The sequence below is a fragment of the Egretta garzetta genome, unplaced genomic scaffold (genome assembly GCF_000687185.1).
Source record: "Egretta garzetta isolate BGI_Z169 unplaced genomic scaffold, ASM68718v1 scaffold213, whole genome shotgun sequence".
Taxonomy (NCBI): domain Eukaryota; kingdom Metazoa; phylum Chordata; class Aves; order Pelecaniformes; family Ardeidae; genus Egretta; species Egretta garzetta.
Window position 1 is genome coordinate 1,742,195 of NW_009259242.1, and position 11,836 is coordinate 1,754,030.

Genomic DNA, 11,836 nt, shown 5'->3' on the forward strand with positions numbered 1-11,836 from the left:
AGGAATGCCCCAAGACATGTGCCAGCTTATGACAAGCTGTGTCTATAGATTTGTGTTGTAAAACTGAAGATGGCTCATGCACTTGCACGCTAGCTATGAAGTTCCCCATTTATTCTAGGAAAGACAACGCATGTCAGATAGGTTGGAAGACACTAGTCTGCGACTGAAGGATGAGATGGATTTGTACAAGAGAATGATGGATAAGCTGCGGCAGAACAGACTGGAATTTAACAAGGAGAGAGAAGCCACACAGGAGGTAGGTGTCAAGAGGGATCTAAGACCAGGCAATCACATCTCATCAGGATGGAAGCCCATCTGAAATAGAATGGACAGACTGAAAATACAAGATCCAGTGAATGTATTACTGGATTGTGTTTCTATGGGAGGGGTACCCACAGGGCATTGGATGCTGCAAGAATACCTAATAAATGGCAATCCTTGACCCAAAGAGTTTACAGCTCTCTGAGACTGAGAACTTGCAGCTTTGAATGTGTACCCTAACATTTCCTTTACTAAGTTTGCAAGGGGAATTATGCCTCTCAGACACGATTCTTAGAGATCCGAACCGCTTCCAGCTCTGAAGCGGTTTAAGTGACCCGTGCTTCCATAGAAGAGCAATTGCCTGTATTGTAGGAATGTCCAGCCTCAACCAGGCTCACACAGTGCTTGTGTCAGAGTGCAGAGGTGCACCACAGAGATGGCTGTTGCCAGGGAGGGCTGGTTGTGCAGGGACTGGAGAAACATGACCTGCTTGCATGTCCACAGCTCATTGAAGACTTGCGGAAGGAACTGGAGCACTTGCAGCTGTACAAGCTAGAGTGTGAGCGTCCTGGGCGTGGGAGAAGTTCCTCATCCAGTGTGAGTGAATTCAATGCCAAAACGAGAGAGGTGGAAATGGAGCATGAAATAAAACGGCTGAAGCAGGTGAGCAGGGAAGGGCCTCTCAATCCATGTGAAGTGTACAGGACTGCTTTGAAAAAATGCCTATAGCTGCAAACCCTAGCACACTGCCTTTAGATTTTGTCCCCCCTCCTTCCCACACAAGCACAAGGCCTGCATTGCATCTCTCTAGGACTTCTTTGCACAGGTGATGTAAATTGTGCATGTAGGAAACACCTGTGATTCAAGCAGGGAGGACCTGTCACTGGTGGTGAGTTGCTGTTAGCTTGCAGCCTTACCATGTCATCCAAGCTACCTGTGATTTTAAAAATGTATTTATTTTTTAATGAAACTTTGTAGGAAGAACTTAAAAGCAATGTCTTTTCATCCCTAAATAGGAGAATCAGAAACTTCGTGACCAAAATGATGATCTTAATGGACAGATCCTAAGTCTTAGTCTTTATGAAGCTAAAAATCTCTTTGCAACACAAACGAAAGCCCAGTCACTGGCTGCTGAAATTGATTCTGCATCAAGAGATGAGGTAATATGCTTTTTTAATCAAGTACTACATCCAAAAATATGCATTTTTCAATGTGATTAACTGCCAATGTTGAACTATCTGAAGCTGACAAACAACAGAAAAATCTGCTTTGCTAGGAGTTCAAGAGTGTTAGAAGATTGCCTTAAACCTAACAGTGATTTCGGATGTTCCTTCTAATATAATTCTTCCATTTGTCCTTCTCGAAAAGCTGGAGTTATTAGAATCTCAGTGAACTGTTTTAAAATGGATTTATTTTAACATCATCTGTCTTACAGGTTATTGTGCTATTAGGACACTAACTTCATACAGAAATTACCATAGCTAATTACTTAAATTTTTACTTTCTGTTCTGGATTTCTTTCTAAGTTACTTCAGTAACAAGCTCTCACTTAGATCTAAATTTGAGCTATATATTCCCTGTAGCAGAGCTGAATTCTTGGAGAAAGTTGGTAGTGTGCAAGTAATAATCTGATAATGCTTTGGAAGATATTTGGAGGCCCATTTGTATGTGGGCTGAGTCAAGCTGGTACAGCTCCAGGAGTGAGATTAGACCAATGGATATGTAAGAGCTCCTGGGGAAAAAGACAGGTTAGTGATGAAAGAGATTAAAAAGAATTGTTTCTTCTGGACAGAACGTCCCATTTCCTCTTCAAGAAGAGTCCTGAGACAAACCTCTTCACCCAATCTGTACTTGAATGACCCTGTTAGCCTTAGCTCCTAGGCAGTCCCTTGAAGTGAAGTGCATACTTGAGTTTCTTGCTGAACCAGGGCACTATGAAGAAAGGCTGTTTAATTGTTGAACTCTAATTATGTAAAAGCAAATTGGGCTTTTGCTATTGTCAAGACAAATCTTTATTTCTCCTTCTGAATCTCATGACTCTGGCTCATGCAATACCCAGCATTCCCTCCAAAGGAGCAAAGTGCCTAACAGTTGTGGCCCAGGCTTAGTAAACCCCACTGAAATGCATAAACTTTTACCCATTGTGCCATTTCTCCTGTATAATCAAAATGAAGGTAAGAAACTGCAGATTCAGGGTGAGACTTTTATCCAGGCTAATGGAAATGGACACCCAAATCACATTAGCTTTAGGCTCTGACTCTCCTGGGCAGCCTTGTCAGTTTGGCATTAAACATGTAGAGTGTGAAGAGCAAGCAGTCTTCATCTTTGGAGAGTTTGAGGGGCTGTTAACAGCTCAAAGGTCTAGTAAAACACGTCTTTAATATAGAACATAGAATATTCAGTGGGTTGTTCATGAGGACTATGTAGCTGTGTTGGAGGGAGGGGGGGTGAGAGAGAGAGAGTATGCACACGATACAGAGGCAGCCCTTATTGTACCCAGTGCAAAACACTGAAATCCGTGTTCTGTTCAGCAGCCTTTCATGCAAAGTGCTTTAAATTTCAGTAGATATGAAAAAAATTTAGTATCGTGATGCTTGTGCACTGAGATGAGGAAGCTCATCTGTGGTGTGGATGCAGGAGGGGGAACTTGTTTCAAATGACCTGCCAAAATATTTGTGGTGATGACAGTTCACCACCTTCCTTAATAGTAAAGATCTTTAACATGCAGATTGTTTCTAATAGAGATACAGGGAGGAGCCAGAGGTAGAATACCTGTCACAAAAGGGAATTGGTGATCCTGAGCAAGCACTAGTCTCTCACTTGCCTGAATTTCATGCTATTATGTAAACTAGTGAGAATATTTCAAGATTAACTTTGAAATGTTGTGTTTCAGCTCATGGAAGCCCTTAAAGAACAGGAAGAGATAAATTACAGATTGCGACAGTATATGGACAAGATCATTTTGGCAATCCTAGACCACAACCCATCTATCTTGGAAATAAAGAATTAAAGAGCATATGAGAAGGGAAAGCAGCAACTGCCTGATATTTCTGCACATGCCACTGGATCTAAACAACACTCTGATACTGTAAATTAATCTATAAATATATATATACACTACGTGTGAGTGTGGGTGCGCGGGTGTGTTTATATGATGTTTGGTATTTGTCATTGAATTGGCTTGGTTAGACTTTTTTCCATGCACTTTCAATACCTGTGATAAGATGGATACTGTATATTAATGTAATAACAATATAACTGGATCATGCTGTTTTAGATACTGGACAAAATGACTCTACCTCTAGTTGTAAAGGTAAAAAAGACAATGGAAACATATGGATGTGGCCCTAACTTTAGGAGCAAGAATTGTTCTTTCGTTCTTCCAGGAATTTGGGTACCACAAACCAATTAACATACCCAGGTTCAGTTCCTGACTGGTGCTGACTGTGTAATTTCCTATTTGATTTAGTTTTAGTACTTAAACCACACATAGGATAAAACCCCCAAACTTTAGGGAAAAGGAAAGACACAAAAGGGAAGAAGAGGAAGATATTGCAGAATTGTTGCTATTTGTGAAAAATCACCATCCACTTGTTTGCCACTGTCAGCACAAAGTGCTTTTTATGTAAGATCACTTTGGAGCCTGCTTTGGGATGCTCTGAGCCAGCCTGCTCTTTAGCGTGTGTGCGCATGTGTATTTTTTTATGCCAGGGTCCCTGTAGCATTGAGGCTAAGAAGCTGTTCAAATCTGTGCCCCTATTTTCAGGGGTTTATCATGGGCCATTAAGATGAATTCTGGGATCCTGCCCCCTCCCCTCACAGTAATTTTAAAGATTTCACTGAAGGAACACATTCCAGTTCTTACAAAAAAAAAAAAAAACTGAACACAAAAAGAAGAATTGCATGAAATAGCCCACTTAAGGGGAGAAGGAGAAGCCCTTGAAATTACATGTTGAGTTGCTTTCCCGCCCCAGACACACTCCACTCCTTCGAGATTGACATTTTGTGGGCAAGCTGTGGAGAGGACCAGCTGGGTCCTAACACAGCGGTGGAGAGAAATCTGATGTGGAGTGACTCTTACCTATAGGGCAGTACAAAGAAAAAGAGCTTGGTCTTGCAGAAGTTGCTGATCCAGACTGAGTACACACATGCATATCTAAAGCTCTGAATAGGGAGCACATCCTGATTTAGATGAGCAGTTGTGCAGGTGCTTGACTTCAAATGTGTAATGTGACTGCTCATAGAAGTCAGTGGGACAGAACATTAGCTTTAAAGTTGAGCGTATGCTTAAATGCTGCCTTAAATAGGAGTGGACTTCAGCATGTGCCTGTGTTCTCCTGAGCTGGATTTGTGTATCGTAGGGCTAGGACCTTTTTAATTATTAATGGAGCTTATATAAGGAGCTTAAAAATTGTTTGGATAGTTGAATGCTAAAAAATATTTTTACACGCACTTTTTTAAAGTAAAAATTTCACACTTTTGATTGACGCCCACTGGTGCAGAAAAATAGGCCCAATTATCTGGCTTTCCCCAATGCATAGAGACATTTCCTCTATTGAATACACTCCCCAGAAGAATGTTACAGTAGCAATGACTGTGCTTTCCTGTGTATTTCTTGCTGTTGGCAGTGTCTTGCCCCTAGTATTCTCTTGATGTATCTTGGTGTGTATATGTGATGCATTTTTCCTGAATTTGAATACATAAAACATGTATTCAGTTATGGATGTAAATATATATATATATTTTTTTCTGCAATCTCTGTGCTCTTGCCTTCAGTGATGTGTTACTGGAGTGATGGGAAGGGGAGGGGGAAGTCCTGAAATCAGGCTTTCTTGAAGGCAAGAAAATAAAAACAATTTGTTTCTATGTATCTGCATTAGGCAGGTGTAAAGTAACTGGAAAGTGAAAGGGACCAGAGGAATAACTATGGGACACAACGTCCCAGCGCACAAAGATGTCTGCAGGACTTCAGTGCTCTGGGAGAAATGGTACAGTCTTGTTCAAACACTGGTGTCTCAGGGCTGGTTTCCTGAGGCTCTAGGGTAATCTGGAGGAAGGGATTTAAACTCCTTTGCCACCTGGGGGTGGTGTAAAATGTTCTGTGCTAAATTGCAGCAGCTTCTGTTTGCGGAGAAGCAGGTGGAGCACTATGGACACCCCACAACACATCTTTCCCATCTGCTGCTGCTTCTGGATGTGCCACCTAGAAGGTAGGAGAGGAACAGTTAAGCCAGCTTGGTGCTATCTACAGCTCCCTGTCTACTCTTCACCTGCACTTTAGTGATGGCATTTCCCTCTGCGTGATGGTGTTTGTGGGTTGTGCCAAGGGCTTTGCTCTTTTTATAGGCCGTGGAGAACTGTTTCACATTGTCAGGCTAACCTGCTTGTTTGCTGAGTTACACTTCTGTCCTGCTCTCATGCAGTGGATTTAAATGAGAGTGAAGCTATTGCAGGTCAGACTGGTGACTGAATGTTTTCCCCTAAATATTTTGATGTACACTGGACTCAGCTTCAGAATTTTAATAACCTAAAACCCATTCATGTTAGGGTCAAACATCATCAAATGTTGAGGACTATTTAACTGAAAATTATGCTGAGCACTCAGGAAGCAGAGAGCCTGGCTTCTCTGAGACCACAGAGCCTGTGGACATGAACGGAAGACAACATGTTCATAGAGGTAGCCAAGTTTTTGTGCAGGTAACTATATGTAAGAGGTGAATAGTCACTAATAGTGACAAATAGTCACTAAATCTGTCTGAAATCCTGGAAGTGGCACTCTAGCCAGGGGTACCCAGCAGTGGATTTTCTAAAGACTTGCAGGACATCTTGTTTAGCTCTGTACCCAGCTGCTTTAGCATTTAGAAGCTCTTCCTTGCTCCAGTGTTTGCATTTGAAGAGTTGTCTTACCACCATGTTGGTGGTGTTTGTAGCTTTGTTTTATTGCATAAAGGAGTTATACTTCTGCTCCTGTGGGGCCCTTGACATGGTACTGCTTTCTTTTCTTGTTCAGATACGTATCCAGACAGCTGCTGTTTGACAAATAATGTGAGCAGGAGGTGAGAGAGGCATTTCACTGGCAGATACATTTTCCTCTAAGGTATCCAACTCTAAAAATACTAATTAGCAATCGCATTTTTAGACTGAGTAACTACAGATAATGGAGCAAATTGTCTGGCAATCCAAGTCTTGGAGGACTCTTCTATCCCAGAAACGAAGTCATCACATTTTGAGACATGCAGGTAACTTGGTAATAAGGGATCACTCGATGAGTCACTGGGGCAGGGAGAAGAGTAATCTGATACTGATGTTGTGGAGAGTGCATATCTTGATCAAGTGTCAGATACATTGGCAGAACAGACAGGAGATACGGGAGATAGGGAGACATTGGTTTCAGCGTCTATTCTCTGATAAATTTCTTACTTCTTTACTGTGGGCTTCCTTTGTGCGCACAGGCCAGCTGGGGAAGTACACACTGCCTCTGCGTCAGTGTTACTGTTCGCGGAACAACACTAACACTTCCCTGGGTAAATAACTTCAAACACAGAAATGTGGTATCATCTCATTCTAGCAATACTCAAATGCAGTAAACATTCTTGTGTCAAAACTATGCTTCTCATTTAACCCTTGGGGATGCAAACACAATCCAAGGTACTGTATCTTGATCTGCTCCTTAGCTCATTCTACTGTAGATGGTGAAAAAAATTACTTGCTTTAGGCTAGAAGCTGTCCTTCGTCAGGCTAGTCCCACACATAAGCTCCTGAGGAAAATGTTTCTGTTTCAAAACTTGCACTTAAGAGTACCTGAAATGTAACCTCTCATGATTTCTCTTGGTACTGGCTGCTTTCCTCCAGACATTAGTCTTCAGCTGCTGCCTAGTTCTGGTTTGGAGTGTGATGCTGATTCAAAACTGTCTCGTCATCAGAAGAGTGTTTTTGAGCTTTTTGAGTAACTTCTTTTAAAGACTCAAGCTGTTTTGAGAATTTGTCATGTTTTGAAGTGCAACAGTGACAAGCTGTAACCATCCCATCTATTTTTAAGGAGTTTTTAATATGCAAATTTGTAGCAAGTCTCAAAAAAAAAATCCAATACACTTCTGCTGCCAACTTTCCTTCTATGGCCTTGAGAGAAATTTTGATGTTTCTTAGCCAGCTCTGCAGGGAGTTGAACACAGCATCATTAATAATCAAAGGTACGCATAATAACAAATATTTTGCTGTTTGAATAAGCAATGCTTCATTTACTTCAGTAGAACTGCATTACTCTCCAGAGAGGATCTTGGCCTACAGTATTTAGGCTCCTTGATCTGGTTAGTAATTGAAGGCTTGGAAGCTAATACATAAACATACATTGTGGCCTGCTACATCAGTCACTGTTCAGCGGTCTCTGCATCATAGTGCTAATGACATGTGATGAATCGAAGAACTAGAATTTACAAATAAATGAATACTTCTTTTTACTTCTTTAATGGCAGTGCATATACAGTGGTTTTCTCTTAAAACAAATACTGTATGTTGTGGTCTGAGGGATTTTTTCCAAGGAAGGAAGGAAGTAGCAGCTGATCAAACACTTGCCAAATCAGTGGCTTGACTTATATTGATTTGAGTGAAAACTGACTCAAACTTTAACTCGGCGGTTCCTGGACTGGTTCGGGGTGTAAGTAGCAATGCTTATGTTCTTGTTATGTCATTTGTTACTCAAGGAACATTGTCAAGAAGGCATGACAGGTGATGCAACACAGCTGATTCTAAAGGACATAGTTCCACAGTTGCTGGCATTTTGTTCCTTTGCAGCATCCTCCAGTTGTTTTCTCAGTATTTTTCAATCCAAAATACTGATCCTAGGAGCAGTTTGCTGTTGAAGCACATGGCATGTATGGGTTTCTTATTTAATGAAACTCCGCATGTGCCGTTAGAGTTTGATAAGGATTGCAGTAGGTGTTTGGTCTGAATCCTGTAATCCTGCATGATGCACTGGGAGTTGCTCTGATGTGCAAGAGAGTTGTTTCTTTGTGGGATTCTTCCCCAATATATCTTCTGTTGGCATTTACACTCAGTCTTGTTTCCAGCTACCGTGCCCACTGTCAGAGTGTCTATGTGCCTTGGGGCAGCCACTTTAGGCAGATGGGAGGGACAAACACAATATTCTTGGCTTCAGTATGGCTTTAGCTACTGAGATGAAGAATTTTAGCCCTGGCATTATACCAGGCCAGTCCTGTCCATGCCTTTTATGTGGTCCCGAAGACAAGCTGTGTCCTATCTACATGACAGAATGTTGTAGCTGATTCTTATGATACGCAAGCACGTAGGGTGAATAAGCCTGAAGTCCATCCAGGTAAGGCATCACTGGGACATCCCTGTAAGTTTTGCCTTGATTCTGTATAGCATGCTGTACTTATACACTCTGTTCGCAAGGCACAGCCCTCCTAGCTTAGCCTAGCAAGCATACCTTATAGATAATGACAGCAGCCCATTAAGATAGAAACATCTGCAGCTGGGGTCGCTGTTCAGTGTGGGGTCATTTGTTACAGTGCCAGCTGACAGTGCTACATTGTCTTCCTTAAATTTTTTTTTTTTTTTTAGCTTCCTGGCTTAAGTCTCAAAGTTTTGTTCAACTGCAAGAGTAGTGCCTATTCAAACACATAATTAGGGAGAGATTACTTTTTCCTCAAACTTTAAACCTATTGAAAACATCTATTAACAAACATTGACTTCTTTGGTATAGTTTGGACACCTACCCCTGCAATCCGTATTTCTTTTTATGTAGGTGTTGTTAGTGGTGCAGCTGTGACATCTGAGCTGCCAGCTTTCACGTCACTGCTCTCAGCGGAGTGACATTCACCCTGGGAAACCCCCGTAAAGCCCACTGTGCCCTGCTGAAGGGCGCGGAGGTGATTGTTCTGGTAGACACGTGTTCAATACGCAGACATTAAGGGATGCAGGAGGGCTGCAGTTACCCTTCCACCCAGGCACTTGGAGCAGTGGTGGTCTTACACGACCCAACATCAGCCCCATTTTATTTAATACCTTATCTGTAGCTAAATTACGCTGGCTTTGGAGAAAGGAAGTCAGAAGGGGAACCAAGAATTTCATATCCTGTGACCACTTTAGTACACTACAGGGCAGTGAATGTTGCACTGATGGTATGTTTCATTACTGAGATACTTTGAGAATTACTGCAAAATCAGTTGTGGGAGCCATTTGTTTTGCTTTGTTGCACAGACTGTACTTAAATTTTTAGCATGGTTACATATCTTAGTACTTGTGCCTTTTACTTCTCTGTTGTGAGGATACATTTTACTTTCACATTTTATCTCCTGGTTTGGGCACTTTTTAGATACACTTTTTTCATTTGATCTTCATCTCTGGTTTTCATGTAATGTACATGTGTATATATAAAATAGATCAGATTTGTATTCATGTGCCTCTGAGATGTAAAAAATACTCATTTTGTACAGGTTTTTTTAGAAGCACTGTGTCATGGTCTAAATTACTTAGCAAATGAAATTTAACATAATTAGCAGTTCTTTGTCTTCTTTTAGAAATGTTGTGTCTGATGGCTGGTCTCTTTTGTAAGGCAATGTCACACACACACTCCCCACATTTATTGTTCTAGTATCATTACGAGACCAATTCTATCCAGTTGTTGGTTCCAGTGAATTCGAAATAGTAAACCACCTAACGAAATATTCTGGTCCTGACTCGACGATTATCGTTTTTATTCACACTAAAGCCAATTTGCTGCTTTTTATACTTGAAATAGACACCAGACCAAAATCTTATTTGAACACATTGACCATTTCAGGCCAACTTCAGTTTTGGGATTATTTTTGTGGCAATGGGCAAGTGATTTACTTTGCTTATTGCAATGGAAAGAGAAATAGCATTACCAATTCATAGACTCTCCTTAGAGAGGGTAAAATGCTTTAGATTACTTCTGTTCCCTCCCTGGCTTCTGTGGCAGCTTTTCCTAAGGACAGACCCTGGATCTGCATGACTGGAGATCTTCCTCTCGGAGAGGTGAGAAATTGGGTGTCTCGCTTTTCACATTTTGGCAACTGCAGAATAAACTCCTTCCCTTGGGGTTTGCAGCGCAGCACTCTCCGGCAGCATTTGGCAAGCTAAGTAGATGCATTGTGAGACTGGGCCAGCTGTAACTCGGGCAACCAGGGACCTGGTCCTAGAAGTGTCCTTCCCTTCCACCAACCTCCTCTTGAGCTGGTGCTTTCATTTCTTGAGTGTTGACCCCCTCGTCTGGTGAGATGCTTGAATTGTTCCTCCTCTCGCACCTTATGGTTTAGCAATACCCCCACTCACCAGCCCCTGGACAGAGTGAGATAATAAACTGTGGTAAGTCACAAGAAAGAAATTGTCAATATCACCTAAATCTCCCAAAACACAAAGTTTTGATCTATAAAATAATATGTTCCATCCTCATGGAGCAGAATTCTTTTAACTGAATTTGGCACCCACTTGACAGATTACAAAGCTGCCTTAGAAGCAAGGAGGTGGTTTTATTTTTTACTTCAAAGGCTGCTTGGTAGGAAAACGAGCGAGGTCCGCTCACTATTATTACTGAAAAAAACTGAAAAAAGCAGTCAGCAAAAGTGGGGTATGGCTATTTTTAATCTCTTTCTGTACTTTATAACACAAGTGAAGTGATGTCAGTACTGTTGCGATGTGCCATTACACTATTTTCTCTGTATTTTCTTGAAATACTTTCTGGGGACAATAAAGCTGTCCTTGCTAATGTGGATCCTTTCAGGTAGCTGTAATGTACAATCGGATATGTAAATAAATTATTTGCTTTCCCTGCATGACTAAAACATTGTCTGTAGTGGGTGACTGATTCTATGTCCCTCCTTACCCTGCATCCCTGGCACACGCAGTGTATACCCACCTCTATTTCTGTACTTAAAGATGGATTGCTCGGTTCTGCTCTCGCCTGCCCAAATGCCAACTTCATTAGCTTTGGCCAAGTTACACGGATGTCACTAGGGAATGAGTTTGTCTCAGTATGTGCCTTATCTGACAGCCACAACTATGTTAAATTTCCAAGAGCTTTGTGGGATACATAATGCCAAAGCTTCGTGGGACTGACCCGTTAATCTCTCCACCCACGGTGCTCCAGTTCTCAACTGATGGGAACTCCAGCTGTGAGCTTTTTGCAGGAGTTGGAGCCAGCTTTTTAAATCTGACTTAAATATAATTATTTACTGACCCGAGTGGCTAATTAGCATGTTCTCTGACTCTTTTCCTGGGGAGCAGCGAGCTACAGCCTGAAGCCATGCCCTGGGGTGGGGTCTGGTGCTGGTGCATGTTCTGAGCTTGCAAGGCCAGCACTGACCACCCCAGGGCATGCCCATGGGGCACTGGAGAGGGGGGGTTCAGAGTTAACCTAAAGGCAACAGCTTTCCCCCTGCTCGTCTGGGCTGGGGAGAGGCCTGAGGGAAAGCTCTGCTGTGGGTGGCCCATTGCCAAGCCTGCAGGAGCAGCTGTGGCTCCCAGGGGGGCTTGGGTGGGGCCTCCCAGGAAGCTGGAGCCCACCACCAGTGCAGTGTGTGGAGGCAGTGGGGGC

At 42.2% G+C, this 11,836-nt stretch overlaps 1 protein-coding gene across 1 annotated transcript in view; it reads left to right on the forward strand.

Annotated features, from left to right (window-relative positions):
- Nucleotides 1-10,813, forward strand: part of RAB11FIP4 (RAB11 family interacting protein 4) — a 21,151-nt gene extending 10,338 nt beyond the window's left edge. The window contains exons 8-11 of the mRNA XM_035891629.1: nt 119-256; nt 766-924; nt 1,278-1,421; nt 3,155-10,813. Coding sequence (XP_035747522.1) covers nt 119-256; nt 766-924; nt 1,278-1,421; nt 3,155-3,271 — 558 coding nt within the window. The 3' untranslated portion in view covers nt 3,272-10,813. The remainder of the gene's footprint in view (nt 1-118; nt 257-765; nt 925-1,277; nt 1,422-3,154) is intronic.
- Nucleotides 10,814-11,836: the final 1,023 nt, after the last annotated feature.